Genomic DNA, 13,699 nt, shown 5'->3' with positions numbered 1-13,699 from the left:
TCTTACTCTTCAGTGAGAAGGATGGGCTTTATACACTGTAAGTCAGTAATCAACTAATGAACTACAGGTGTAAAGAAATACAGGATGTTCTGGGTATTTAAAACAGGAAGATGTGACTTATCACAAAAATACGTCGGCCTCTTATTTCCACATTCAATTGTTAGATGACATCTCCAAGTCCATTCCAACTCCATTGTTCTATGATTCTGTGAGAGACTCATGAAAGAATCAATAACTGAGTAATGCCCACTATTTTTAAAAATTATGTAGTCTTCAGTTTAAGGAAATAGATTTCCTGGTTTTCATCTCTGCAGTTATGCTAAGTAAACTGGTGCACTCATACTGGTCATGGTATTTAACCAGCATCAGCTGATAAGGGCATAGTTTCTACAGTCATGACTATAGCCCTCCTTCCGCCATACATAATATTGTGGTACTTTGTTTCTCTGTATGATAATATGGATTATTGTGGTTCTCAGAAATGATACAGAAGAGCATTTAAGAACAAGGGTCCTAAACTACCTGCATTCAATTCCTGGTGCCACCAGAGTATGTGAATGTGGGCACGTTATTAACTTCTGTGGCTCAGTTTCCTCATCAATAAAACGAGGATAATAATAGTACTGGCCAGGTGTGGTGGCTCATGGCTATAGTCCCAGAATTTTGAGAAGTCCAACAGCCTGGTAACATGGCATGGGCCCGTAGTCCCAGCTACTTGGCAGGCTGAGGCAGGAGGATGGCTTAGCCCCGGAGGTCAAACCTGCAGTGAGCCATGACTATGCCACTGCACTCCAGCTTGGGCAACACAGTGAGACTCTGTCTTGATAAAAATGAAATAACCAAAAAAGAATAATAGTACCTACCTCATAGTGTTATGGAGAGGATTATAAGAATTAATATATCTAAATGCATAGAACTATGTCCCTGGCACAGAGTAAGGGTTCCATGAGGACCAGCTGTGGAAGCGTGTATCAGAAAGCTCCAGCACTAGCCTTGCTTGCTGTGCGTCACACTCAGTCCCCATGACATAACACTGTTGTTATGTATATTATACTTCTGGTGATGGATCTCAAGGGATTCTTCTCTCCCCAGGGCTTATTTCCAGGGCACAAAGTTGTCTTGTGATACACTAAGTGGTACCCTAGTAGCCTGAAAGAATTAACATCCATCTTTTAAAATCCAGTTTTTAATCATGACTTAGGCACAGTGGAGGATGGCCAAACCGCAATGTGGAAATGGCAATAAGAAAGGTCAGTACTTTCACAAGATGAAACATTTTAACAATTGCTAAAGATGACAAATAAGGTAAAACTGGGATAATTAAATTATTTTAGACCTTCTGAAAGATCTGTAATTTCTAGCCTCAGCAAATTTCCATTCTTAAATGGCTGTAGGCCCCGCGCAATGGCTAGCACCTATAATCCCAATACTTTGGGAGGCTGAGGCAGGCAGATCACGAGGTCAGGAGATCAAGACCAGCCTGGCCAACATGGTGAAACCCCATCTCTACTAAAAATACAAAAATTCTCTGGGCATGGTGGCATGTGCCTGTAATCCCAGCTACTTGGGAGGCTGAGGCAGTAGAATCACTTGCATCCAGGAGTTAGAGATTGCAGTGAGCCGAGATGTGCCACAGAGCAAGACCCCGTCTCAAAAACAAAAACAAAAAAGGCTATAGAAGCAATATCACCCACCACAGAAAGGACTGATGTTTTAAGTGAAACCTAGAAAATAAAAAAGGTTTAGAAACATACCAGAGGAAATGAGTTGCTCTGGCTGAGAAAAATGTTTTTGAATCAGAGAAACTCTAAGAATGTTTATATATAAGGGTAGAGCCTGAAGATGTGGCTCTTGTAAGAGTTTTAATTATGTCGCACCATTTACACCTGAAAAGACTATCTTAAAACATCCTCTTTCTCCCCTTTCTGGATGGTAACCATATGTTGAGACAAATAGGAGGTTATGCTTTGCAAAATCACGAGCCTGGAAAGCTGTAATACTTCACAAAAACAAATCTAATGGTCAAAATAGAACATGATACTGAAGGACCCCATTTTACTGAGCTTGTGTGCTTGGAAGCCCCATTGTGTTTCACGGTCCAGGTCAACACACTGGGACAAAATGAGTGTGAAGTGCCTTTTCATCAGTAATCATCTGCACACAAAACATGCACCTCTTTTCCTCCCCATTTGATAGAAAGGTTACACAGAAAATGAGTACACAACTCTTTTGTTACCGTTCAGACAACAGATGCAGGGTCTCCTCTTCAGATGCCTAGGTTAGAAACGAAAGCAGAGAGAAAGGGAGGGGGGACGGTTTCACATGCATATGCCATGATATTTGCTGGCTTTAATGGACCATATTTGAGTACTTACTGTGATAACTTCAAACAAAATAAAATAAAATCTCCATTTAATGAAGAGCCTCATATTTAATATTGTATTCAATCAAAAAATTACTAAAATTAGAGCATGTTTCTAGTACAATTAACATCCTTTGCACTCACAATAAAATATTCAGTAACTGGCCATTTTGCCTGTTGAGGAGGTGAATAAAAGCATTGCTATTAATCATTTAGCTGTTACTTATTTGTCACTTCATTTTAAGTAGGCAGTTAAATTGAAACTGCACATGTTATTATTGATTTAGGTTTAATTTAATCCTTTTAAACAGAATAATTATTCCCAATTTATATGCCATTAAATCTTTTATGCATATGAACAGGAAATTCAATTTTTGTTTAAGTGTAAAGTTTTTAATGCTTCTTTAAGGAACTATAAAACTGATCACTGTTTCCAAGGACTTCTGAATTCTATGCTCACCTTAATCTTCTTATCAAGAGCTTTTAAGTAAATAAAATGAAATAAATCTGAAAGATTAAAAATTCACTTTTGTAAATATGAAATAAAATGTTTCCACAAATATACTGAAATGCTTTGTGGAGGTGATTAGCAATTCAAAAATTTTATTTAATGCAGGCATTTATTTTGCTAAAAATTTAAGCATTTTAATAGAAAAAAAGATGGTTTAATGAAATGAAGGTCAAAGACTGCCTACAGAATCACACTAAAGGAGCTAGATTGTTATTTGGTGAATTTGATTTATAAAAATACATTATTTGGATAATTCCAACCCAAGTCCTTTTTTTCTCTTTGATAACAGATTTGTGACTGCAAAATACCAGATATTTCTCCTGGGTTCTTAATAGCACCAGTCTTGATTCAAGAACAATCTGTGAGTTAAATGAAAATAAATTATCTAAAGAAGACATGTTGTAATTGCAATGTAAAATTCTAGTACCTCACTTCTATTAAGATTATGTCATGTGAAACCAAGGCTGCCCCTTCACAAGGGAAATGCTGCATGACACAGTATTTAGAAACATAATTCGTCTCATTCAATGAGAGCTTACAATGCTAATGCCAGACATTTTCCATGGAAGGCTTGAGTGTTGTTTTTCATTCTCCAAAATAATAGCTAAGAGACAGAGACCTAGATTTATAAAATGTACAGGTACTTATACTTTCTTTAGGTAGAGTTTCTTCTTCTTTTTTTTTATTTTTGAGACATAGTCTCACTCTGTCCCCAGACTGGAGTACAATGGCACAACCTCAGATTACTGCAACTTCTGCCTTCCGGATTCAAGTGATTCCTGCGCCTCAGTCTCCCGAGTAGCTGGGATTACAGGCCCAGCTAATTTTTGTATTTTTAGTGGAGATGGGGTTTCACCATGTTGGCCAGGCTGGTCTTGAACTCCTGACCTCAAATGATCCGCCTACCTCAGCCTCCCAAAGTGCTGGGATTACAAGTGTGAGCCACCGTGCCCGGCCAAGTTTCTTATATTTTAAATGCCAGATTTAGCAGCATTAAAATTGCAAGGCAGCTGTGATATCATAAGAAGGCAATGGAGTGGTCTTGACAACTGGATTCTAGTCCGAGGTTTGCCACTAGCCAGCCATGTGAACTTGAGCAAGTCTTTCCACCACTCTAGGTCTTAGGTTCCTCCTCTGTACAATAAATAAAGGGAATGGGCTGACTTTTAAGAGCCCTAACAGCTCTAATAATCTATTACTTAATTAGTTGGATTGGGCCTATCAGCCAAAACCTAGCAATATATGGAAGCTTTGGGAAAATCATTTATTTTTAATTCCATATATTTAAAAGTTATAGTAATCAAAGTTTTATATATTTTCAAACTTGTGAGGGAGTAGAAATAAAGAAAGAGGCAAAGGTCATGAAGTAAAGCATCCCTTTAGTAATTTTGTTACAGTCTTCTTGATCCTCTTGATAAACTCACAGCGTTGCTGGTGATTTAAATTGAAATCATACTTTATGAGGTTTTGAACTCACTACGTAGGTACTTACTTTAACGCAATAATGCATCTCAGTTTTGAAATAACCTAGAAAGGACCTAGTGGCTGCCTCTGGAGGCAACAAGCCCAGGAGTCACTATGGCTTTAGCATTTCTGGCAGGGGTTCGGCCTTTAATAGCTACAATTCATGCCCATGCACACCCTTTACTTCCCTCTATGACTGCTCATCTGTTACAATGGCACCATGCCGGCTCTGAGGAGTGCGCTGCAGTGTAACTAAAGCATAGTTTGTCAGTAAATGAATGAACAGAAAACAGAAATGACTAATATCTGCAATAAAAAGTCACTCCTCTGATATAACTATTCCCATATGATCAGAAATAAATAAATGCTAGTAGCTACTCCCAGAATACAGCATGGAAACCTCTAGAACATGGCAGGTAGTGTAATGTATTGGAAAAGGTTGACAAAACGCTGGACTTAAATTGAAAATCTAACAAAAGACAACAGAACACAACATGGATAAATGTTGTTAGAAACCAATGGGGATGAAAGTTGACTCCTGAAAGCTTCTAGAATGTTATCAATCGCCCTAGCATATTAGACCTAACTTCAAATGTCTTCTTTAATCTCCTAACCAGTATGAAAAAATTCTCTACACCACCTACGGAGAGACAGCAGTCTAGTCTCAGCTCAAATATTTCCGATGCATTCTACAAACAGCCTGGGAAATTTGGGGGAAATGAAAATCCTGAGTTTTGGTCTTCCCCGAGTCTTTCTCTACCTGTGGTCTGTTTGGGTTATCCAGCACCACTCTTCAAACCCTAGAAGTCAGCATTCAATACTTCACCTGACTTTTGTATTATTTATCAGAACCAACACACATGAAAGCATCTGAGAGGAACAATTATATACAACAATTAAAATGCAGATTTTTTTGTTTGTTTGAGACGGAGTCTCGCTCTGTCACCCAGGCTGGAGTGCAGTGGTGCAATCTCGGCTCACTGAAATCTCTGCCTCCTGGGTTCAAGCAATTCTCCTGCCTCAGCCTCCTGAGTAGCAGGGACTACAGGCGCATGCCACCACACCTGGCTAATTTTTGTATTTTTAGTATTTAGACATGGGGGTTCACCATATTGGTCAGGCTGGTTTCAAACTCCTAACCTCAGGTATCCACCCACCTTGGCTTCCCAAAATGCTGGGATTACAGGCGGATTACAGGCGTGAGCCACTGCACCAGACCAAAATGCAGATTATTATGAGTCCCTTTTTTTTTACTTGCAGACAATTCCAAATACTCAGTTTAGTAATTCCTCATGTGCCTATCTCTCTCCTATTAATTTCTAATGCAAGGTGGGTTCTTAGACAGAATATGTGCCCTTTTGTGGAGGCTATGGTTTGAGGTGATCAGAGAGGAAAGCACTGGAGAGCTCACTGCATAAAAACATTTGTTTCCTGGGACAAGTGCTGAAGAATAATGGCTACTATGACCTCCCAGCCCAAAGGAAAACATAATTCATGCCTATCTACTCTGAGGACACAGTATCCTCTACAAATGTTTATTACTTTCCTAAACTTTATCATTTTACATGCATATTTACTCTGGATTCAGTTTAATCTATATTGAAATTGTCATAGTTTTAATTTTTACTAGATAGTGAAAGAGAATCCTTTATCAGCTCAATCCTTGATTACCTAGCTAGATATTTGTAATTAGTGGCTCAGGCTTTGGCATTTGGAGAGAGGTCAATAATTTCTGGCTCTACTATCTGGTAACTACATATACCTATACAGCTCTCAGATCCTCATCTGCAAAATGGGGTTAATAATGCCTATCCAAGGGGCTCTTGTAAGGATAAATGAGACTGTATATATAAAGCAAAAAGTTTTACAAATGGTAGCTAATAAAGTGAATATTCCTGTTAACAAGACCTTATTAAGCACACATATAAAGTAGTGTATGGTTGCTCTCTGATTTTTTTTTTTTTTAAATATACAAGGTTTCAGAAGTCCCCAGGACTAAAGAGGTTGTTTCTAATGCTCTAGGAATTACACAGATCTCTTTCTTCATGACTGCCAAGTGTCATAAGGCCAGTTCTGGAGTGGGGTTTAAGGATTATCACGTGAAGATCCCCTCTCTATTCTTCATTTGCTTACTATAGTCAATGCTGCTCCAAATTCCATTAAGTAAAAGGTTTTCTCTCATCCATATACATTGAACTATGGCTTGACTTTGGTCAGATACAAGGAAATAATTGCTTTGAGGAGGTTCTAATAACATCAAAAACACAAGTGTAGGACTCAAGTGATTTGTCAGGCAGCTTTTTAAATTATTGATCATAAAAGCAAGAAGAAAGAAATTTTCCTTGGTTTTAAGGCAAGCTTTGAGTATTTTTTTTTGAACTACAATTCCCAGAATGCCATCAACTTTACAGAAATAAAAGCCTACTTGAATTTCATATTGAGAGTCTGAGATCAATTTACTTGTCTATTTCATGGCTCATAAACTACTCAGATCCAAGCAAGAGTATTCCTAGGAGAGGCTTCCAAGACTAACATGAGGCAGGGAAAGGGACCAATAATGAAACACTCACCTGAATAATATTTTTGAGGCATTATTTGTCTAAATGCTTCCTTTTTACTTGAGAACTGGTCATCCTAATGTTCAGTATATGAAGCACTATATGGCCAATGTCTAGGGCTATAACCTATTCTGACCCTAGGGTTTATAGTTCATCGTTAAAAATTTTCCAGGCAGGCCGGGTGCAATGGCTCAAGCCTGTAATCCCAGCACTTTGGGAGGCCAAGGTGGGTGGATCACGAGGTCAAGAGATCGAGACCATCCTGGTCAACATGGTGAAACCCCGTCTCTACTAAAAATACAAAAAAAATTAGCTGGGCATGGTGGCGCGTGCCTGTAATCCCAGCTACTCAGGAGCCTGAGGCAGGAGAATTGCCTGAACCTAGGAGGTGGAGGTTGCGGTGAGTCGCGATTGTGCCATTGCACTCCAGCCTGGGTAACGAGAGCGAAACTCCGTCTCAAAAAAAAAAAAAAAAAAAAATTTCCAGGCAAATCAATCTGAAGAAAAAAGCATTATTTGAGGATCTCTGAATCAGAAAAACAAGAATCCAACCATAATTTTGATTTTTGTCAGCATTATTCTTTATTTTGAAATATATTAGATGGTATTTAAACTGTCTTTGGTAAGAACAATGGTTAAAGGCAGGTCCCTGAGCACTGGACAAAAGGAGAAAACAACTTGACGACAGGAAATGAGGTCACTTAATGGATTCTTACCTTGGTTTCTTCATCTTAAAAGTATAGACAAAAACAACTATCTATTGCAAAAGATTTTTTCCTTTTCAGTGGCCCCATTTCTATAACTAAAACTACTTCCATTTATTACCTAGGAGATTATAAATCTGTTAGGAGCCAGGATAAAAACAGGGTTTGGAGCCATGGAGTCAGACTGCCTGAGTTTTCTGCTCTACCACTCATTAGATTCAATAAACGGGCATAATATAAACTTCTAAAGTTTCCTTTGCAAACTTCAAAATGGGATCATTACAGTATCTACCAGGCTGCAGTAAAGATTAAATGAGATAATACACATAAAATGTTTAGCACAGAAACTGGCTCATGAAAAGCATTCTATAAATGCCAGCTATTGTTAAAGGGACCCTTCATCTTTGGCTTCTCTTGTTCCTTCAATCCCCATATCTAATCTATCATCAAAACCTGTCCATTCTTTTATTTATATATATAAAATTTCAGTCAAAGTTTTGCTAAAAAAGAAAAAAAAAAACTGGGAGCCTGTAATCCTAGCACTTTAGGAGGCCAAGGTGCACAGAATGCCTGAGCTCAGGAGTTCAAGACCAGCCTGGGCAACGTGTTAAGACCCCCATCTCTACTAAAAGAAGAAAAAATTAGCCGAGGGTTGTGGCACATACCTGTAATCCCAGCTACTCGGGAGGCTGAGGCATGAGAATCATTTTAACCCGGGAGGCGGAGGTTACAATGAGCCAAGATAGTGCCACTTCACTCTAGCCCAGACGACAGAGCAAGACTCTGTCTCCAAACAAACAAACTGGGAACATCCCAAAGTCCACCCTTGGGTGACTGCATAAATTTATCATGGTACCTGCAGATACTAGAATACTATGTACCATATACAATACGTACTATGAAAATATAAATATAATCATCGCTTAGTTACCTGTGAGGGAGTGGTTCCAGGACTCCCTGCTGATACCAAAATCCAGGAATGGGCAAGTCCCTTTTATAAATTGGGGTAATATTTGCATATAGCCTATGCATGTCCTCCTATATATTTTAAATGATCTCTAGATTATTTATAATACCTAATACAATGTAAATGCTATGCAAATAGCTGGGGTTTTTGTTTTTGTTTTTTTAGATGGAGTCTTGCTCTGTCGCCCAGCCTAGAGTGCAGTGGTACGATCTCCAGCTCACTGCAACCTCCACCTCCATCAAGCGATTCTACTGCGTCAGCCTCCCAAGTAGCTGGGATTACCTGCCACCTCGCCGGGCTAATTTCTGTATTTTTAGTAGAGACGAGGTTTCACGATCTTGGCCAGGCTGGTCTTGAACTCCTGACCTCATGATCCACCCGCCTCAGTCTCCCGAAGTGCTGGGATTACAGGCGTGAGCCACCTCGCCCAACCTGTAAATAGTTGTTATACTACATTATTAGGGAATAAAGACAGGAAAAATAGTCTCTATACATGTTTAGTACAGATTCAACCATCCATTTATTCCCCAAATATTTTTGATCTGTGCTTGACTGAATCCACAGATGCGAAAGCCATGATACAGAAGGGCAACTCTATAGAAAGATACTCAAGATTCACATGGGTATTCTGTTAAATGAAAATAACCAGTTGCCAAAGAGGATGTCTAAATTTATCTCATTTGGTTAAAAACATGTAAAAAGATTCTCAGGCTCACAAGTAATCAGAGAAAAGTAATTTAAATCTATAATAAGACAGGATTTTATAACCCATCAGAATGGCAAAGGTTTAAAAGACTGAGTAATTCTGAGGACTGGTAACTTGTAGGTACTTATGGGTTAAGTTGAAGTTGTCCATTCTCCCATGAACCAGCAATTCCACTCCTGGGAACTTATACCCTAAGGAAACTCCTGCCTGCATACCCAAGGAAGCATACAAGGACGTGCACAGAGCACTGTCTGAAATAACAAAAACTGGAAAAACCCTAAACATTCATCAATATTCAACCAAGACCATGTCTTAGTTCAAAAGCATAATTGTAAAATGCCAACAACATAATGTTGACTAAATGAAAAGGGCATCATACATCCATAAATAGATATATATTTATCTACTAATTATAGATTACCTATGAAATAAATGAATGGAAGATTGATGAGAAGGATGCACACTCATGTAAGAGTATGTATTGATTACCTCTGAGGGGGAAAGAAGGGGAATGAGTTTGAGAAGGGGGTACAAGGAAACTTTATCTGTAATAAAGTACGAATTTTAAAAATATGTCTGAAACAAATATGGTAATAAGGGTCATACTGTATTTTTCTCTGTAATTTTCTACAGGTTAGAATTTTCACATGATTTTAAAAAAAAACAGCATCAGTAACAAGACAAGGACATCCTCCAAGCACTATAACCTTAGACAAGTTTCTTCATCTCTGCTAGCCTCATTTTCCTTATCTGTGAAATAGGAAAAGCAGCATCTTCCCTACTGGATTGCGATGGAGAATTGAGTGAAACTAAGATAGGCTTTTAAAAAGTGATATCACTGTTATTACTGTCATATCCATCCAGTGGTCTCTTTGCTCATTGTGTGTTTACTCTCTCATTCAAATGCACCAACTTGCAGAATAATCTTCCTTAAACACTGCTGCATCTCACCGCCCTCCCCAAGAACCTGTATTCTCTCTGCCTGGCTTTCCCAACTCAGTCCAATCAAGGGGGTCTGTCTCTCTGAAGTTGTCCCACATGCCTCTTCTGCCTCCAGCACCTTGGTGACAGCTCTTATCACTTTTACTGTGACATATCACCAAAAAACACTTATGAGACTGATTCAACTAGATATCCCCAGTGAAAAAAGGGAGGGGAAGACGAAAGGATGGAAGAAAAAGAAAGATAAGAAAGAAAGAAAAGACTCAGGACTGGGCTCTACTTCTGTCTCCCACAGGATCCCTGGAAGTGACTGTATCTACAGGACAAGTCATTTGAGTTCTGTAAGACTCAATATCCTCATCTGTGGTAGGATGGTTACACTTCATGACCCGAAAATTCATCTTCCAATACTATAAGCACATTTTTAAGGCCCCTATAATCAGATCCATACTCAGTCTACTTTCCCTACACTCAAAACAAATCCTCTGCAATCCAGCTGGGCTCCCTAATGTGCCACAAACATGTCACTCCCATTCTGTTCTATTATCCAGATCTTAGCTTGTTTTCAAGACTCTGCCTAAGTTCTAGGCCTTTCAATAAACTTTTAATATATTTCAGCCCGAATTAAAAGAAAAAATCAGCCAGGCACAGTGGCTTACTCCTGTAATTCCAGCACTTTGGGAGGCCAAGGTAGATGGATCACAAGGTCAAGAGATTGAGACCATCCTGGCAAACATGGTGAAACCCCATCTCTACTAAAAATGCAAAAATTAGCTGGGCATGGTGGCACTCGCCTGTAGTCTCAGCTACTCAGGAGGCTGAGGCAGGAGAATCACTTGAACCCGGGAGGTGGAGGTTGCAGTGAGCCAAGATCGAGCCATTGCACTCCAGCCTGGTGACAGAGCAAGATTCTGTCACCCCCCCCACCAAAAAAAATCTAACACAATATCATTTATAAGGAGCCAGTCACTATTATAGACACTTTATATATATTTATTTTAGCCTCATGATAACTGGTTAACGATTGTTATTATCCCATTTTTACTGATGAAGAAACTGAGGCACGGAAACATTAATTGTACTTGGCTAAGGTTATACAGCTAGCCAAGTGGCAGAGCCACTATTTGAACCCAGATGGTCTGCTTCAGATGCCACGCACTTCACCATCACACTAAAACTTCCTCTTGCCTTCTTCTGTACTCTCTCATATCATTAGTGACTCAATTGTAACAAAGTGATATCACCACATCATTTTATATTCCCTTTCATTTTTTGGTAGCTCATAGCACAAAGTCAAATCTCATAAATTCCGGTTATTAGATCAAATCTTTATATGAACATACAAGCCCTGGGAGGTAGACCTCTACTAGCTCTGAATGATCCAGGTAAGATTCTACCCCCAATTATTTGAACTTTATTGACATTAATAGCAATCCTGTGAGATAGGCAGGTCAGGTTATTTGACAGATGAGAAAAAGTGAGCCAAAAAAAGAATTAAGTGGGTCGGGCATGGTGGCTTATGCCTGTAATCCTAGCACTTTGGGAGGCTGAAGTGGGAGGACTGCTTGAGACTAGGAGTTCAAGACCAACCTGGCCAACATAGTGAGACCCTATCTCTATTATAAATATTTAATACTATATAAAATTTTTTTTAAAGTGAAAAAAAGTTAAGTGACTGATTCCAAATTATACGCTCAACAGCAGTGCCTAGACCAAATGACTCCAAATCCTTTTCTATACCAGGCTTCTGGAATTTTTCCCAGATGAGATCCTAGTGTAGAGACACTTGAATATGGACAGGAAATAAATGGTATGGGAAATGCAAATGCCCTTATTAATACCCATTGCACTTTTTAATTTAAAAACATCTGAAGATGGAAAAAACATGGTGCCCAGCTATCCTTGGCTGTTTAGAGAACTGTCTCTCACACATCGCAAGGCACTCATTAGGGCAGCTTGCCCTTACTCTCATTTGAAATGATACCAGTAATTATTTAATAATACATTTCATAGGCCATTGTTATCTTACACAAGCCAATTCCTTACCTGTTATTGGTGCCCTTGTCCCAGCTATGGTGGTTTTGCTCTCCAGCCATCTGAGCTGCTTTTACGCTTGCTTCTTCTTCTGCCTCATGCAGGCTTTCCTCGTCTAAGCTGTCGGGCTCCATATCGTTATCATCAAACTCAGGCTGGGACATAATCTCTTGAGTGGGGCTTTCTGAATCAGATTCCAAGGAGTCTTTTGAAATCCGATGTAAGTCTTCTTTCTTAAAAGGTGGGTGAATATTTAAGTTGGTATGATGAACAGGAGATTGAATAGAGAGCTTGGGAATTAGTTTACTTTTACTCATCTTGAAAAATGTAAAAAATTAACAGGGGATACTCTTGATAGGAGCAGCTGGCTGATATCGAAAGTTGTAGTTTGTAAAGGCATTACCTGAAAAAAATTACATTTATGTTACTCTGCGACTACTGAAATCTCATTAATGTCAATATTTTTGTTTTGTTTTGTCTTGTTTTGTTTAAGGAAAGAAAGAAAAAGGGGGAGAGAGAACAGGAGTTTTGCTCTATTGCCCAGGCTGGAATGCAATCTAAAAATAGGTATTAAAAATCTCTTTTATGCCGATAATTGTGCTTAACAGTGAAGACAGGAAGGAATAAGGGAAGAAAATAACTAACAAACAGCCAACCAATATTTCATTTAAGTCTGTGAAATGCTATGCAAATGCTGAAGAGTGATTTATTTCCAATTATGTGGTCACTTTCAAAATAGGTGTAATGTGATACTGAGAAAAATGTATGTTCTGTGGACTTGGGGTGAAGAATTCTATAAATATTCACTGAGTTTACTTGTTCCAGGTCTGAGTTCTAATCATACATGTCCGTGTTAATTTTCTATTTCATTGATCTGTTGAATATTAACAATGTGGTATCAAAGTCTCCCACTATTATTGTGCGGGAGTCCAAGTCTCTTTATAAGTCATTATAATGTCAATGTTAATCAAATATTTAAATCAGTAAGAGAACCTTGTTCTGTTATCTGCAGGCTTTTGTACGTACCTTTTGTGTGTATAAGAAAGGTCTATTAGAAAAACAATTGTTTTTCTCTCTACAGAAACACAACTGATGTAGAGCTCATAAGCAGCCTGAGTAATCTAATGCAGTTTTATTGATGAAATAAATGGCTGCTTGGAAGCAGATTCCTATTTCTAGCTTCCAAGCACTTGTTACAGACAAGCCTGGACTACGACAAATGATTAATTATGGACAGTACTTTGATGGCCTTATTTCAAAGGCCAGAGCAACAATACAAATATGCCCAGTAGTATTTGCGGATAGATTAAAACAGGTTCAGGGCCTTCCTTTTGAAAAGTAAAGGGAGAAGAAAGAAGAATGTGGTTTTCCATAGTTGGGACTGTAAATGGGAAAGCTGTTTTTTTCCTAGACCTATTTTGGCTGGCAACATCATTTGGAAAAGACTTTCT

The 13,699-nt window shown here is 38.7% G+C and overlaps 1 protein-coding gene across 9 annotated transcripts in view; it reads right to left on the bottom strand.

Moving 5' to 3' along the window:
* The window catches only part of JHY (junctional cadherin complex regulator), a 73,430-nt gene that overhangs the window by 57,095 nt on the left and 2,636 nt on the right, over positions 1-13,699 (bottom strand). For 8 of the 9 annotated variants that reach the window (XM_035264904.3, XM_009007011.5, XM_035264906.3 and 5 more), the window contains one exon: positions 12,261-12,651. In XM_035264904.3, the coding sequence (XP_035120795.3) occupies positions 12,261-12,565 (305 nt within the window). In that variant the 5' untranslated portion in view covers positions 12,566-12,651. The remainder of the gene's footprint in view (positions 1-12,260; positions 12,652-13,699) is intronic. The other variant, XM_035264909.3, reaches the window with a different exon arrangement.

The sequence above is a fragment of the Callithrix jacchus genome, chromosome 10 (assembly GCF_049354715.1).
Source record: "Callithrix jacchus isolate 240 chromosome 10, calJac240_pri, whole genome shotgun sequence".
Taxonomy (NCBI): Eukaryota; Metazoa; Chordata; class Mammalia; order Primates; family Cebidae; genus Callithrix; species Callithrix jacchus.
This window is presented reverse-complemented; position numbering and strand designations above follow the sequence as displayed.